This window comes from Microchirus variegatus (assembly GCF_963457635.1).
Source record: "Microchirus variegatus genome assembly, chromosome: 20".
Classification (NCBI taxonomy): Eukaryota; Metazoa; Chordata; class Actinopteri; order Pleuronectiformes; family Soleidae; genus Microchirus; species Microchirus variegatus.
This window is the reverse complement of record NC_139821.1, coordinates 9,155,752-9,171,967: the sequence shown is the minus strand read 5'-3', so window position 1 is coordinate 9,171,967 and position 16,216 is coordinate 9,155,752. Positions and strand designations below refer to the sequence as shown.

The following is a 16,216-nucleotide window of genomic DNA, read 5'->3' as shown; positions in this document are numbered from 1 at the left end:
GCTTTAATGCCATTTGACAGGAGTTCCTACAGATTTGTTTCAAACACATAATTATCCAGCTGTGTAACAAATATTGTTCTCGCAAAAAGAGGAAATAAACAACCCAAAACATGACTCGGCTAAAATGCTTTTGCAGATTTTTATTTACATTTTTTACAGGACACATTCAGCTGCACTGTGTTTGTGTGTGTGTACTTGTTGTCTGCATGTGGATCACTTAGGATGGATGTTAATACCAGGTCTGAATGGGGTCAAATGTTCTCAAATCAAGATGTTAAATGATGCTAGAGGATTCTCCCAGTTTCACATGTAGGCTGCCGACATGCAAAGGCACACAAAGGTCAGGCTGACGGGTTAGGCAAAAACCCGTTTGTATTATTGAGGTTAGTGAGACGATTTTTTTTTTTACCGATTACTCCTATAGCTATTTTTGTTATTGGCAATAAATGAGCGATAAGTGATAATAACAGGGTAAAAGCTTGCTCATGTTTGATAAAATATATTTAAAAAGGATGCAATTATATACCTAGGACAAGGAAAAGGTTAAATATCGTGGCTTTTAGCACCTGACCAGCACATAATACTGCAAGCGGGCTCTAGTTAGGGTGACTATGACTAGAGACTCTGTCCTTTTTTTCAGTCTCTGTATTCAGAGTCCTGTGTTCCATACATCACACCATTCCAGGACAAGTGCAGGTGAATGGAGAAGGATGGACATTGAGCGTCAGGAGTGCGATTGAACAATCGTAAGGCTGAAATTTCAAATCAGAGGACAGGTGGTTCCACTCTTCAACATCAGCTCGACGTTTTCATGATGAGCAGCAAAGCAAATGGACCATTAGCATGAGCATAGCATGCTACAGGGTGTGTCCACGGTTCTGCCAACTCTTGCTTTGTTGTCCAGTCCAGATTTATGTGTCGAGGAAATTCTTGAAACTTGACTTCATTCTGGTTTGAAAAAGGTCAATGTCCTGTGTTACAGACTGTGATTTTCTGCACTCTGTGACTGCAGGTCATACTGTGGGGATTCTATGGCGCCAGTTCAACTGGAACAGGATTCATGGCTACTCTTTCGTCCACTGACGCTGGTTCGTTTCTTGACCTCCTGAAGTATTTAGAAAAACAAACAAACAAACATGTTGATGCAAGGTTAATCATGCAAACTGCTTGTTCACGACTTATTGTGATACAAGTTATTTCAGTTTGTGACAACAATGTTCAACTAAAACATTATTAAATCCTTTTTAATGTCAATAGTCTACCTTCTGTGACATGCATAGCCGACTCCGAACAGAGCACAGATGATCACCAGTGAAATGCAGACGAGCACTGCTGTTGTTGTTTTGTCAAGTCCTGTGAAAGAAAGAAACATGCGTTGTTACCCACTGTATGATTATTACAGTATCTGCTTCATGTAGTGATCCATTTGACTCTTTAGCACAGAAGTATGGGAAGATGCAACAGGAAGTAAAGGGGGAACAAATAGATGGGACACATTCAGCTGCACTGTGTTTACACATTGTCTGCATGTGATCACCAGGTCCGAATGGGGTCAGATGTTCTCAAATGAAGATGTTAAAGGATACCAGAAGATTTTCCCCAGTTTGAAAAATACATTTCAATCTGTAGAACAGCTGGATTTCCAGTTTATAAATGAAGTTTATAAATCCAGTGTGAAACTATCACTATAGCTTCTGCTCTTCACTGCAGTTTTTTTGCGAAACCGCAATGTACTGTAAAAAAAACAAAAAAAAAAAAACTGAAGTTGTATTGATGAGGGAACGCCAACATTCTATAACTCGGAGTAAGCAGAAAATATTACTTCTAAAACAGAGGGGAGGCACTTTTCCATTAAATTGTACCTTCTTCTTATGTCTTACTGTATCCCTGTGACAATACAGTAGCACATAAATGCACATTTTCTTGTACCTCATTTTAAAAAGTTCAAAGTTGTCATACATTTTAATGGAAACATAGCTAATTACCCTCCCAAGGGGAACTCTGGCCCCAATTGATTTCATGTGGCCCACCACTTAACCCTAGAACACTATCGCTCAAATTCAAAACACCATCACTAACACCGAGTGATTTTTACCCGAGATAATAAACACACCCAATAAAAACTTGTGTTCTTTTATTTTAAACTGTGTCATGTCTAACAAAATGAAAGAAAAGCATCATGAGGGGAATGGTCCTAATTTTTCAGTAATTTTGGAGCATTTTTATATGGTAAAAATGCTCCAAAATTACTGAAAAATTAGGAATTTGGGAACCAAAAAAAAAATCAAAACAAACATTTTTATTACAGATCGATAGCTTACTGTGGTCAGTGTAGGTCAATACATGAGGAGTGAGTGTTGTGTTGCTGTTGTTGTTGGACGAGTTTGATGTTGTCCGGTCTGTTGCTCTGGTCTCACTCACAAATTCTGAATAAAAAAAGGTGAAAGGAAAGGAGGAAGGTAAAAAAAATTGTCCTGTGGCTTTTTAGATCCACCCATCCACTAAACAGTCTCTTAAACTGCTATAAACAAGTATTATCACATGCATACATATTTAGGTCAACATTCAAGTGCAAATATCAAGCTTAACAGTATCATTTTGATCATAAGCAGCGTTACTACAGAGGCTGTGTGTTTGTGTTTGTGCATCAGTTCCTCACCTGTGTGCACACCAGGAGAGGTTGACACGGTGCCGTATGTTTCTGGAGCCACAGGTGCTGAGATGCCGCTAACACCCAGGGTCGTATGAGGGGCAGCGGGAAATGCTGCTGATAGACAAATTAGAATTATTGACTGCATCCACTATTGCTAAGTGCTAATACTACCTCTATATTACTGTACTTAATATATATTGTTACATCATGGCTAAGAGAGAGATGGTGAACTTGTCATTTCATACGGTGAAATAACAGATTTTAATCTAAATGAAACAGACCCTTTTTTTTCAAATGAACGCAGCATGCTTTCAAAGTCAAATTTGCTAGATAACAGTTGTCTGTTTTATATGCTGTGTTGTTACGTAGCGGGGGGTGAGTCCCAGGCAACCTCACGATACGATACGCAATTCTGTGATAATCAGTATACTGCAATATAACAATCAATCACATAGCGATACATCTCGATATCTGTCAATCTGCAGGAAACAAAACGCCGGTGAAAGTTTACCCTTTAACCCAGAACGTATCGCAGACGACACGTTTGCACAAGCAAACAAGGTCATTTGGATTACCGTAATTACGTGACGGCCAACATGTGGTTATTACTGTAATTTCACTCACGCTGTTGCAGGACGCTGCTGAATCAGCCACCACACGAGAGAGTTGGACAAACGCGTGCACCTATTTTCCATTACTTTTTCGGCCTGTTTTTGGATACTTTTTGTTTTTCTTCCTCTATAATTGTTCATAAACTTTTAACATGCAGTAAATTGTACATAACTGCCAGATATTAAAAGTTATTCTGTACAAATGGGCAAAAGCACTTAGTTACAGGACATTTCTTTGGCCCTTTTATAGTTTAAAATAAGTAAAAGTCCAGTGCTAAAAGTGTCTTTATTTATTCACAACATTGAGAACAAAGTGCATAAAGTCTATGTATTGAACTTGGATAGGGCATCTCTTAACGTAGATTTTTCCATTATCCCGCTGTCAATTCCCTCTTTTTCGGCCAGGTAACTTCCCCCCAAGTTTCCCTCATTGATTTGAGCAGCTGGTGAGTGAAACTTTAGAGTGCCTTAATTTTTTAAAATTAAAAGATTGATATTTGCCCTGGCGTATGGATTCTTGTATAACACGAGGATATATCACGATAAAAATGGATATATGGACGATACAGCACCAAATCGATATTTTGACCTGTAATATACAGAGTGTTTATGTGTATTGATGTCTTTAAAATCAAGGAAAGTTTTGGTATAATAAAATATAATAATATAATATAACATAACAGCAGTTTTTTAATAATTAATTTTTCACGGTAGAATTCATAATTCTCATTCTTTTAATTTCATCAATAAAACCTATTGTAGGTATTCTTTAGTCTGACAAAATAGAGAACACGTTGGTTTGGTGGCTTCTACAGGATTATTGTGTAGCAAAAAATAGACAACAATTTAATTGCCTTATGTGGCTCTCAGGACATTTTTACTTTGTGATAATCGCTCAAATAATTTCACTCTGCGTTAGTTTGGACTGACGCATCAACACTCACGTGTCACTGTAGTGGTTCTCTTTGGGTCAGCTGGAAAAAAACCAAAACAAAAACAAATGAAAGGTTGAACAATTTATCAATCTGCAACAAGAAGTTTGAAATAAACTGATGAAGCTGAAAAACACTTCCTATCATAAGCCTCAGGGGTCTTTTTCTACTCATAACACAAAGCACCGTATGCTGATGATATACTGCTCTTTCCCAACTGTTAAATATGTAAGGATTATGTCAAGAGATGATATTTCATCTCTCAAAATGTTATTATTTTTCACAATGTGTTTTATTGCATTTTTGTAGGTGCAGCGTAGGCCAATACTGCAATAGCAGCAGCAGCCAATAGTAGTGCCCTCTTACTGTGAAGCATCAATTTATACCTGAGGGCTGAAACGTCTCAAATTGAAAGATATTTCATAATTAATATTATGAAAATAGATATTTTTTCTGTCGGTTTCAGGCCAGGTTTCCTCGGGGCTGGAATCAGTGCCAAAAAGAGGTGAAAAAAGGTGAAGAAGAAGTCATTTTTCTCTTAAATCATGTGATTAATATTATTTAAATACAAATCAAATGATTGTTTTATACAGCCAAGTATATCCTGTGGTTGAGGTTGGTGACTTCCTGGAATTGGGTTTCAGAGATGCTGACGATGCAAAGGCAGATTAACGTGCACATGCAACCAGTGCGTTTCTCAGGAAGTTGGGTCTTTCTTTGCATAAATGAGAGTCTGTCTGTTTTTGATTCTCAGTGATATGGACCTGTTGACTTCCTGCTGGACCTGTGTGTTTATTTTATTCAAGGGTGTACTTCCTCTAAATGTGATCTTGGATAAAATGCAGCCTCTGGGATCATTGTTTGAGGATGATGATGGGCTTTCTGGCCTAAAACTGTTGTACATACATGATCTCTAACCATCATTGTATCTTAAAGGCTCCCTGTTATGGAATAAACTGGGTCTGAAGGTAACCCTGCACTAGGACTTTGCTTTTTCAAATGAAAATACAAACGAGAATAGATCTTACGTATGCACTCGAGGGAGGGCTTGGTCCACTGTGGAGCGCCATTACTCCGCTTGCATTTACTGAGGTTCGAGGTTCCCACTTTCCTCACGTATCCGTCCACACACATGTATCGAAACGTTGATTCCAAACAGGTCTCTGGTGGAGGTTTAGTTCGAGGCATGTGACGAATTTCTGAGCACGGACATTTGATCATGTCTGTAAGAAAAATGGATAGAAATGACAATGAGGCCAATATGACAGAAAGAAATAATTTTTTTTTTATTTCTTGTGAGTTTGACGCAAATATAAAAAAGAAACACTATGCAAGACTTGCATAAGTTGTTCACCCGATGTAAATCCCTTTTATAGCCCATAACTACTGTGGCCCTGAGGTGCAAAACACAAACGCAAATCACAAAACACAACACAAATCAAAAAACACAAACCCAAATCAAAAACACAAACGTAAATCAAAAAACACAAACGCAAATCAAAAACACAAACCCAAATCAAAAACACAAAAACATTAACTCAAAACGGAAACACAAATCACACAACACAAACACAAAGGCAGAAAACACGAAAACATTAACACACAACGCAAACACAAAAGCAGAAAACACGAAAAACATTAACTCACAACGGAAACACAAAAGCAGAAAACACGAAAAACATTAACTCACAACGCAAACACAAAAGCAGAAAACACGAAAAACATTAACACACAACGCAAACACAAAAGCAGAAAACACAAAAAACATTAACTCACAACGCAAACACAAAAGCAGAAGACACGAAAAACATTAACTCACAAAAGCAGAAAACACAAAAACATTGACTCACAACACAAACACAAAAGTAGAAAACACAAAAACATTAACTCACTTGGTAGAGCTGCCGTTCCACGTATTTTTTGAGTTGTGTTTCCGTTTTGACATGCATTTCCGTTGCGTTTTCTGCTTTTGTGTTTGCGTTGTTTTTTGATTTGCTTTCGTGTTTTTTGATTTGTGTTGTGTTTTGTGATTTGCGTTTGTGTTTTGCACCTCAGGGCCACCGTACATACCTAATCAGTAACACTGACAAAATGTTTAGCACAGATTGCACAATGAAGAAACGTTGCTGAGTCTGGAGTTCATATTGAAATGCCATAATGCAGAACTGAATCTGAAAGTAAACTCTGTACAGTGTAATTCCTGTCCAAATGTCACCACAGACTAAATGGGCAATAAGTATGTTTGTATTGCCTTGACCCTCCTTCTAAATGATTAGTCTTTATTCCTCTAAAATATGATGCATTGTTTTTATGTTTTTGTTCCATATAATGTGTTGACTAAGTTTTATTTGTTAATGATCCTTTAATAATGTTAACAACCTATGATCAAATTAACTTACACTATCATTCTGTTCAAGTATAAACACATTTAGATAACGTGGTGATATGTTCAGTTAAAAAATAATAATAAATATACCAACACAAAAATAAAAAGAATAAAAACATTAAACACACACTTTTCTTCGTTGGTGTTATATTTCAGAGCCGTGTGTACTTACACCGAACTACAAAAACAAACAAACACCTACAGTAAAACTTTTTTTAAATGCAGTTCTGAATGGTGTATTGATTTTACGATACACTTACCGTCTTTGGAAGAACGCGCGACCCCGAGCAAACAGATCGTCAAAACACAGACAGATAATCGGTGTGAAACCAGATCCATGTGATCGACCTTACACCATGTTTGGCACATAAACTTAGACTAGTACATGTCATCCTCGCAGTGAGACTCACTGCTGTCACCGACGCTGCTCTTCTTCTTCTTCTTCTCTTCCCTCACTTTCACTTTCAGCTATTGCCCCGTCTGTCATCCAGTAGAACCAAGTCTGCTGCGGCCATGTTTGTAGTTCGCCAACAAAACGACGCTTTATGCTACGTTTCATTTACGTGGACCCTCGACTTTGTGATTTAATTGGATATATATATTCGATTTCTTTGTCTTTTTCAAGGTTTTTAGTTGATCTAACTGTTTGTGTGTTAAAAAGTGTTGTTACTTTTATATTGTACGTAAGAATTTTTTATTTTTTATTTTTTAAGTCCGAAACTGCAGTCTGATATTACTATTGAGTAGTCTACATAAGTCATCCCACCGCTAGGTGGCGCAAGAGCAGAACAGGCTTGTCGGATGTTGACTGTCTTCCTACATTTTTTTTGTCTTCCTGTTACACATGAGTTGCTAATGTCCACACCGTGTTGTTAGACCTTTTCGTACGTGCACACTTTATTTAGTTAATGTCCTCATATTTCTGACATCGGTGAGTTGAAATCACACTATCGCTCTACCTTTTATAATCCACATAGGACTGTTATGTTATTGCTTTGTGGCTATGTTAGCATTGTATGGTGTTAGCTAACTGTTAGCAAGCCATGTTTAGACGTGTATTGCTTGCTCGTTAACTAGCCAACCTACTTTGTTAACACGTCGTTCGTGAGATTCAAAGACAAATCAAGCGGCTTCTGTGGTTAGGGGCGCTATTATTTGTTTGTTTGGCGGTCAAGGGAGCCCACATTGCTGGAAACGGTCAAGCTAACTCTCTGCAAAATGAATTGTGTTCGAGGTGTTACAGTATTGGTGCTTGAAGTTGACAGAAAGGACTGGAACATTTCTTTTTTTTTTTTTAATATTAACATTTTAGTTGAGCAATGACATATTTTTAAGGTTAATTTAGGTTTAGGGTGATTAAACTACTATGTATTTTTTAATGGAATGTCAGCCATGTTTTCATTAATGACAGTTTCCTACTGTAAATTGTCAACTCCTTCAATGAAGTCTTGTTCCTGACCTCCCAGACATTCTTCAACTTCCAAGCAAGAAATGAAGATTGATTATCCTAAATAAATTCTGTAGTTCATGTTGTTCATTGAAGCAAACAAGATTAATGTCAGCAGCTAATTCTTACTCTCATTGGAAGTTAATGGAGATTGCAGATCAAGGGCATTAGCATGAGTACTCATGACCAAATGTAATGACACGCAACAAGATTATTCCCTCTCTGTGTTTAGGTCATAGGGACACTAAAAAGGGAGCAATGTCGCTATATGATGATCTTGGTGTGGCAGCCAATGATACCAAGACTGAGGGCTGGTCCAAGAACTTCAAGTTGCTTCAGTCCCAGTTGAAGGTGAAGAAGGCAGCGCTGACACAGGCTAAGGTAAGAGCACACACAAGTACACATATACCACCTACAAATAGGTTTATATGTATTAATATCAAAGTCTCATGATTATGCAATAATACTGGAGTATATATATAGTCCATACTCGGTACAATATTTATTGTAATGCTGTGACAGTCTCTGATTCCTCAGTTTTCAGGACCAGGTCAGGATTAAGAGAATGTAATAAATGTACATAGAGTTGTGTACATATTTAATGATTTTGTGTTTGTGCGTTTGTAGACCCAGCGGACAAAGCAGTCCACTGTCCTGGCTCCTGTCATTGATCTAAAGAGAGGAGGCTCCAGTGATGAACGACAGATCATAGACACTCCTCCACACTCTGCTGCTGGACTCAAGGTCAGTTTTAACAAGTAAACCTGGTCAGTGCGTTTATGAAATCCTCAGGTTATTTTTGTACAATATATATTTATTCATTGTTTTGCTAATATATCTTAGCATGAGATACATATTTAGATATTGTTAGTAATATAATAGAGAGCAGTTTTGGTAGGGTTGTGATGCAGCTGCACAATTTTCTTAACTAAAATAAATCTAAATATCCACATTGAAATATCCTGTGTGTGTTTGTGCTTGCTTCAGGACCCCGTGCCCAGTGGTTTTTCCTCTGGAGATGTCCTGATCCCGTTGGCTGACGAGTACGACCCAATGTTTCCCAACGACTACGAGAAGGTGGTGAAGCGACATCGAGAAGAACGGCAGAGGCAGAGGGAGCAGGAGCGTCAGAAGGAAATCGAGGAGAGAGAAAAGTACTGCAAGTTTTTTTTCACTTGCCCAAACCTTTGTTCAAAAACAGCAGATATGAAACACATTATGATTAAATGGAGGCAGAGTTACACAGATTAAGTGCTGGACGTATTCTACCTTCTCATCTAAAGAATCATAGAAAGTTAGAAAATCTTCCTGATGCATCTATAACCCAGAAAGTATTCTGGTATGTAATTATTTGTTAGGTGACAAAAAGAAATGCAGAACCCCTTTTTGATTATGACACTTCCATGTGTTTTAGGAAAAGAAAAGACAGACACGAGGGTGGCGCTCCAAGTGGTTTCTCTCGTTTCCCGACAACAGAGGAGGACTCTGATGAAGATGACGAGTATGAGAAAGAGCGCAGGAAAAGAAGTGAGTATCTGCCACTGCTTGATTAAAGCTTTAAGTTAAAGTAGCTAGTAAAAATCTATTTGAATAAAATAAAAATGCTGCTTTATCAACCTTTACTCAACAAGAGCAACAGACATGTTTGAGCAGGATTCACCGATGCATCAGTTCACTAATATGAGTCAACACATGCATTGGCAAGGTGCACCTCACGTTATTCTGTCTAATTGTTTTTTTTTTAAGTGCTGTCCTTGTTTGTACTTTAGCATGACTGACAATCCACCCGTTTCCACATGTACATCAAATTGTTTTTGTCTCTTTTCTATGTCTCTCAGGTATGGGGGGAGCAGCCATCGCTCCTCCTTCATCACTTGTGGACAGAGACGGTATGTCTTTTATTATCAATCCGATGAAAAACGGTATCTGTCTGTTTCAAAACATCACAAGAATGAATACACCATTTGAGCAGCAAAGAACTTGACCGAATAATAAAAAATAAGTGCATCATTAGCTTTGTTGTTTTTATTTCTAATGGTGGCCCAAGACTTTTGCACAGTACTGTAGATGTGCTGTATGAAGGTGTGTGAGTGAATGGCTGAAATGAAATGCAAATCATTTTGAGTGGTCATCGAGATGAGAAAAGAGCGATATAAATACAGACCATTTAAACAGATTGGTTGTCTTCTTATGTGTGTTCAGGCCCGGCTTCATTCTCCTACGAAGATGAAGGTCGTCCTTCCCGAGGCTCGAAGGCCGCCATTCCTCCACCAATGTATGAGGACTTGGAAAGGCCACGTTCACCGCCCGGACCGACCAGCTCCTTCCTGGCCAACATGGGGTGGGTGGGACAGACAAACACACACAAACACGCAAACACCGATGCGCAGGTTTGCACAGCTATTCTTCTGAGGACCCTGTGTGACCTCCATTTATTTGGACAGCCTAAACAAAGTGTCATCTCTAACCAGTTAATACCCAAGCATAACCTTAACCTAAAAACAATTCAAATAGTCCTAAATGTAACCAGTTCCTCAAAAATTCGATTCTGCCTCATTAGGACCAAGTTTTGGTCAGGTTGAGGGCTAATGTTCCTTAGAAGGTCACTGTTTATGGCAGAAAAGATTCTAAAAAGGTAACATAAGTATACACACACACTGAGCTGCTCACTAATGTCTTTTTATTTCAATTTCCATACAAAGGAAAAAGTTTGACATACTGTACAGGGGCAATATTGATCCTGTGTTTTTGTTGTTGTTGTTTTTTGCTTATTAGCAAGGTCTGTGAAAATCTGAGATTGTGAATGACCAAGTATGGACAAACATTTTTGACCTTTTTTTTTTGACTTTTTAAAGTTTAACTTTTTTCTTGTTTATTCTCATAGAGGTACAGTAGCCCATAAGATCATGCAGAAGTATGGCTTCAAAGAAGGCCAAGGCCTGGGGAAGCACGAGCAGGGCCTCAGCACGGCACTGTCCGTGGAGAAGACCAGTAAGAGAGGAGGGAAGATCATCATCGGTGATGCTGCAGAAAAAGGTACGAATGCTTTTTCCACTTGTTTGTGGCTTTTCTTCTTCTTTTTTTTACTGTTCATATTCCCCTGTCATGGTGTTCTGGTCCACTGTTTCCAGTTTTCTACTTGCCTCCGGTCAATTGTTGTTAACATGTCTGTAGCATGAATGGTGGCTTTAGTTTATCTCCAGTGCTTCTGTTTGCATTTTGTACGATTCAGTTAAATTTCTATGGACGTTCACTTCACTTTTTTCATGTATGTTTTGCACCATTTATCAGTGATGTTCTTTCAGCATCACTCTGATGTTTTACTGTGACCCTGTGTACATATTTTTTTGTATTTTCTCCATTGTGTGTGTGTGTGTGTTTGTTTGTGTGTGTGTGTGTGTGACTGAGCAGCAGGCTCCAGCTTGTCAGGTTTTGCTGAGACTTCAGGCGGAGGCTTTTCAGGTTGGCCTCCATTCATTTTTTTTCTTTCCCACTCATAATTTATTCTTCATTATAGTCACTGTATAGTCAGGGCGTTGTGATGCTTTTTGTCAGTTTGTACTGTATAAGCTGCAACAGTGATGGTGACATGAGTAGAATAGATTTGCATGGTTTTGTTGTTGAGAAACTGTTGTTTCTTTTTATTTTCCTTATCTAAAAGCTCTTCCTTTAACTGCATCCATCACATATTTGAAGCCTGGTTTTTACCCATTCGACCAAACCTGTAGGATCTATGAATTCATATAATTCAGCTAATACATCTTAAAGGAACAGTTTGACATTTTATTACAGTTGAAATGGCCATAAAAGGAATATGCATACGTTTCAAAATGTCAAACTGTTGCTTTTTATATTTTATGTAATTTGTTTGTATGTGCTGTTGACTGTATATCAACTCATATCTCACAGGTCACATAACCTGGAGGGGAAATAGTTAAACAAATAAAAAATGTAATTACCTGCTTTTTAAGCTACTGATATCAGTAAAACTTTTCTGTCTCTTTCTGAAAAATTTATTGTTTTGGCCACAAGGTGTAAGCCTCATCACTAAGTTAGTGTCAGCAAAAGAGTTAAATGTATGAGCTTGTTATCAGCATATCTGTATGTGTACACCTGGATGTGTCAGGGCTCCATTGAGCAAGGCATCTGCCCTCGTGCTGCGTGCTCACTTATCCAGCTCTGCTGACAAAAGAACAATTGCACCTGACCCATTTAAAGCAGAATAAGAACAGCACTTTAAAATACGTGACAACTGAAAATTTGTCTTTGGCTCAGCAAACACAGAAGGGCATTTTTGAAGAAAATATTTGAGCAATTCTTTAATTTATCACTTGTATTGAATTGAACTCCTTGCCTTGAACAATGTAACATTCAATACATTTTGTTATTGCTACATCCAGCTCACAAGCATCCTGAGAATAATGTTGAGAGGGTGAAAATGTTAAATGTGTTTTTTTTGTCTGCAGACTGCAAGAAGTCGGATGCAAACCCGCTCACAGAGATCCTCAAAAACCCGACCAAAGTGGTTCTGCTTAGGGTATGTGTGTGTGTGTTTGTGTGTGTTGTGAAATGTTCCAACATTTCACAGCTAAACTGTCTCATTTCAGAGTACCGTAGGATATATACTACCGTTCAAAAGTTTGGGGTCACTTAGAAATGTCCTTATTTTTTCAATGAATATAACATTGAATGAATCAGAAAAACACTATACATTCTTAATGTAGTAAACTGCTATTCTAGCTGCAAACTTCTGATTTTTAATGGAATATGTACATAGGTGTATTAGAGGCCCATTTCCAGTGTTCTAATTAGGAATGGGAATTTCACAACATTTTGAGAGTCGATTGTCGACGCAGCAGCAGCAACAGCAGTACTGTGGGGGTGGAAACTATTCTACAGTGTACTACTTTGTTTTAGGCTCAAAAACATGGCTGTAATGTCCATTATTGACTATCAAAGCAGCGATTAATAAAAATGAGGTGCAAAAAAAAGAAAAAAATGCGGAGACACAGACAGCTCAGGTTTTTGAACCTGCGCTTGTTGTGTGCACCAGAGCGCACCCCGTCCTAAACATTAGCGCAAGCTCATTTGCACTGCACACACGCACACACGCTTGGACACGCACAGCCACTGGAGAGAACAGCTGTTGTCATCATTTAGGCTAACGTTACAGGTGACTCGTGGCCACACACTCATCCTACAAACCAGCCTTTGAGCACCACGGACAGCATCCGAAGCTCCATAGTTACCTTACCGACCCGCCCTCACCTATTCCGTTCACAAAAACGGGCCGGTGACTCAGTTCAATTGGGGGTTGCAACATTCAGACGGTCTGAGGTTGTTTTCAGACTGCACTTTAGTGAAGCGAACCTTTTGAGTAACGTATTCCCCTCCTCACCTGATGCGGCGCTGCATCGAGAATTACTGAAGGAGAAGGCAAAACGATGAAGAAGAAAACTCACTCATCTATTGGTTAATGCAGGGCAACTTCAAACTTCTTTTTAAAATGTATTTTGTTTTATCCTAACATACGACACCTATACGCTGCAACAAAGGGCTCAGCCATTTCTCACGGCTATCGTTCTACACACATGTATGTTTTGTTTGCGTTTACCCACAATGCCCTGCGTTGTAGTTTGCTTTCTGCATTTGGTTCACTTGAAGCAAACCGAGTCCTATGTTTTTAGACGGAGAGTTTTTAGAGTTCGCTTCTTCAATGCACATCAGAGTTCGGTTGCGCATTCACACCTCCCCAAATGAACCGGACTTTCCGAGCAGTGATTTGGCACAGGACACCTCACTGTACTTCCATAAGCTAAAGATTAGAAGAGGGGCAAAATAATATTCACATTTTAAGTATGAAAAAAAAAAGTTGGGTTAGTCATTTATTTCATTGCCTTTCATAGACCCCTGCTCATAGAATTGTGTATTTGTCTTACAGAACATGGTGGGCAGAGGAGAAGTTGATGAAGACCTAGAAGGAGAGACGAAAGAAGAATGCGAGAAATATGGCAAAGTGGTTAAATGTGTCATTTTTGAGGTGAGAGGAGTGAATCACAGGCCTTGACCAGATGAAGTTAAAATTATAGGGACAATCTTTAAAACAAAAAAAACCTCTCCTCCTCAGATCGCAGAGGTTCTGGACGACGAAGCTGTGAGGATATTTCTGGAGTTTGAGAGGGTGGAATCAGCCATCAAAGGTCAGTGTTTTATTGTCTTCATGCTTATCTCAGAATGAGGTCTCTGCAACTCCTGTGACCCTTTTTTTTTTTAAAGCATTCAAACATCAGGGGTAATAATGAACACCACTGGGGAATAAGAAACACTTCAGCAGATCACTATTGAAACACCAGCATCAGTTTATAATTTAATATAATCATTTTTTCTTCAATTGGAGTGGATTTAACAGGAACTTGAAAACAGGAAATGGAAAGAAATAAAATTGCCAACGCTCTAAAAATAAACCTATGCATGGTGTTTGTCAGCGTCCCTGAAAATGATAGTGCTGCAAACATCCAGTTATCTGCTGACATTTTAAAGCTGTAGTATGTAACTTATATATAAATAAAAGTCTGTTACATTGAAAATCATTGTAAAGCCCATCAGCTCCAAAATGTAACTGGGTGGAAATCCACTGCTGCATACAGGAAGTGTGTTTTATTTTCGAGACGGACAGAGGCAACAATATCTAGTAGAGTCCAGTATGACTGAAAACACAAAGAACTGCCCAGAAAAAAGTTTCAGAACTGAATTTTACTGCTCAAAAAACCCCACTCATTCAGCACTTTTAAGGAATAAATGCTTCCTGCTCTCGTTTGCCCCTGCACTGCTGCTTTGTATCATAAACATTTCTTCAGTTACTGTAGGTCTGATCATTTTGTTTGACAAAGCCTGTTTTCAGAGGAAAGAAGCATCATTTCTGTTCACAAAGACCAAACTGGCAGAATAATAACATCAACAACAACAAAATGACCAACTTTAAAGTAGCTTTGGGAAATAAAAGAAATGTGGAGCTTTTTTCCGTCATCTTTCAAACACCCATTTATCCGGTGTTATTTTGAAATGTACAAAAGCGAATGTTTTGTGGTTCACGTAATTGCGTCACCTTTGTCCCGTCATTGCATAACTGCTCCAGTAATTTGGGTGAAATTGCGTCCCATTCTTAATGAGTTGTCCCAGATCAGAAACAAGGTGAGACTTGGCTCCCGGCGGTGTTACATCACACGTGGCCTAGCAACCCCTGCCGCCTCCCTTTGGCTCCCGTCAGAACCGGGCTTACGTCACAGCTCTGATAAAGCAGGACACATACCCAAAATATAATAATGGATGGCCCTGCAGCCATAAGAATACGTAGAATTTTAGATGGTTCCTTATGACAGCCTCATGAGTGATATGATTCCTTATAGTTGCTCATTTTGTGGACTACAACCTGCTGATGAGCTTTTGGAGGAACTGCATGTGGTCTTACAGAAAGATATGTGTATACATGTCCATTAAGGTTAGAGGGAAAACCACCATGCATTAGTGAAAACGATGGTGCGTCACCAACATGGAATTCTATTAAGACGATTGTATTAAACGTCAGAACATCACCTAAGGGAATTCTTGGAAGCTGAAGGATCGGAGTGGGGACTTTTGTGGCGTCTGAGCTTGTTATTGGATGGTTTATCAATGGCTTCTGTATTTGGGTACAGTCTGACCTTGAATGTCTCTCTCTCTCTGCTCCACAGCTGTGGTGGATCTGAACGGGCGTTATTTTGGCGGGCGAGTCGTCAAGGCCTGCTTCTACAATCTAGACAAGTTCCGAGTTTTGGATCTCGGGGAACAGGTCTGACGTCTCCCTTGGAAGCTGCACAAAGACAGACACTATAAAAGTGCTCCCCAACTTGTACATAAACATCTTTTTTATGAACAGCAGTGAAGCGTTGGAATGTAACGTGTTCACCTTGTAGATTATGTTTTTTTTCTTCATCTCCCTGTGATATAAAATAACCATTATGTTGACAAATAAAAAAAAAAGCTCTCAGCTTGATGTACATTTTTAATCTTGAGTGTTTTGAGACTGTTATTAGTGGACAACATCCTACAACTTAGCAAATATCTGTTACATTTAAACCATCGACAAAGTACTCCATTTAGATTTAAGTCTTTAGCAGACACTTCCATCCAAAGCGACTTTCAAAAGAG

General features: G+C 38.7%; 2 protein-coding genes across 3 annotated transcripts; one reads left to right on the top strand and one right to left on the bottom strand.

The window, feature by feature from the left end:
* Positions 1 to 206: 206 nt before the first annotated feature.
* Positions 207 to 6,960, bottom strand: il15ra (interleukin 15 receptor subunit alpha). Of its 2 annotated transcripts, none has more exons than XM_083906557.1 (7): positions 6,843 to 6,960; positions 5,225 to 5,419; positions 4,209 to 4,238; positions 2,660 to 2,767; positions 2,322 to 2,426; positions 1,263 to 1,353; positions 207 to 1,105 (listed from the first exon to the last, which is right to left on the bottom strand). In XM_083906557.1, exons 1-7 carry the CDS (start codon positions 6,949 to 6,951, stop codon positions 1,030 to 1,032), a joined length of 714 nt encoding a protein of 237 aa, XP_083762683.1. In that variant the 5' UTR covers positions 6,952 to 6,960; the 3' UTR covers positions 207 to 1,029. The 2 variants fall into 2 exon arrangements, with proteins under 2 accessions (XP_083762683.1, XP_083762684.1); XM_083906558.1 differs by having other exon boundaries at positions 2,660 to 2,764.
* A 465-nt stretch (positions 6,961 to 7,425) lies between these two features.
* On the top strand, positions 7,426 to 15,989 carry rbm17 (RNA binding motif protein 17). Its single transcript, XM_083906592.1, has 13 exons — positions 7,426 to 7,513; positions 8,262 to 8,410; positions 8,657 to 8,773; positions 9,017 to 9,183; positions 9,444 to 9,556; positions 9,868 to 9,918; positions 10,232 to 10,370; positions 10,914 to 11,065; positions 11,441 to 11,491; positions 12,496 to 12,566; positions 13,971 to 14,069; positions 14,157 to 14,229; positions 15,760 to 15,989. The coding sequence occupies exons 2-13, from the start codon at positions 8,288 to 8,290 to the stop codon at positions 15,861 to 15,863; spliced, it is 1,260 nt and encodes a 419-aa protein (XP_083762718.1). The 5' UTR covers positions 7,426 to 7,513; positions 8,262 to 8,287; the 3' UTR covers positions 15,864 to 15,989.
* The last annotated feature ends 227 nt before the right edge of the window (positions 15,990 to 16,216 follow it).

What these genes read in the sequence shown, in the direction of transcription:
- rbm17 (XM_083906592.1), top strand. Translation starts at nt 8,288, where the DNA reads ATGTCGCTATATGATGATCTTGGTGTGGCAGCCAATGATACCAAGACT. An exon ending in GAAATCGAGGAGAGAGAAAA is followed by an intron (nt 9,184 to 9,443) that starts GTACTGCAAGTT and finishes CATGTGTTTTAG; the next exon opens with GAAAAGAAAAGACAGACACG. An exon ending in TTCAGGCGGAGGCTTTTCAG is followed by an intron (nt 11,492 to 12,495) that starts GTTGGCCTCCAT and finishes TTTTGTCTGCAG; the next exon opens with ACTGCAAGAAGTCGGATGCA.
- il15ra (XM_083906557.1), bottom strand. Translation starts at nt 6,951, where the DNA reads ATGTGCCAAACATGGTGTAAGGTCGATCACATGGATCTGGTTTCACAC. An exon ending in CGCGCGTTCTTCCAAAGACG is followed by an intron (nt 5,420 to 6,842) that starts GTAAGTGTATCG and finishes TTTTTCTTACAG; the next exon opens with ACATGATCAAATGTCCGTGC. An exon ending in ATTGACCTACACTGACCACA is followed by an intron (nt 1,354 to 2,321) that starts GTAAGCTATCGA and finishes TTTCTTTCACAG; the next exon opens with GACTTGACAAAACAACAACA.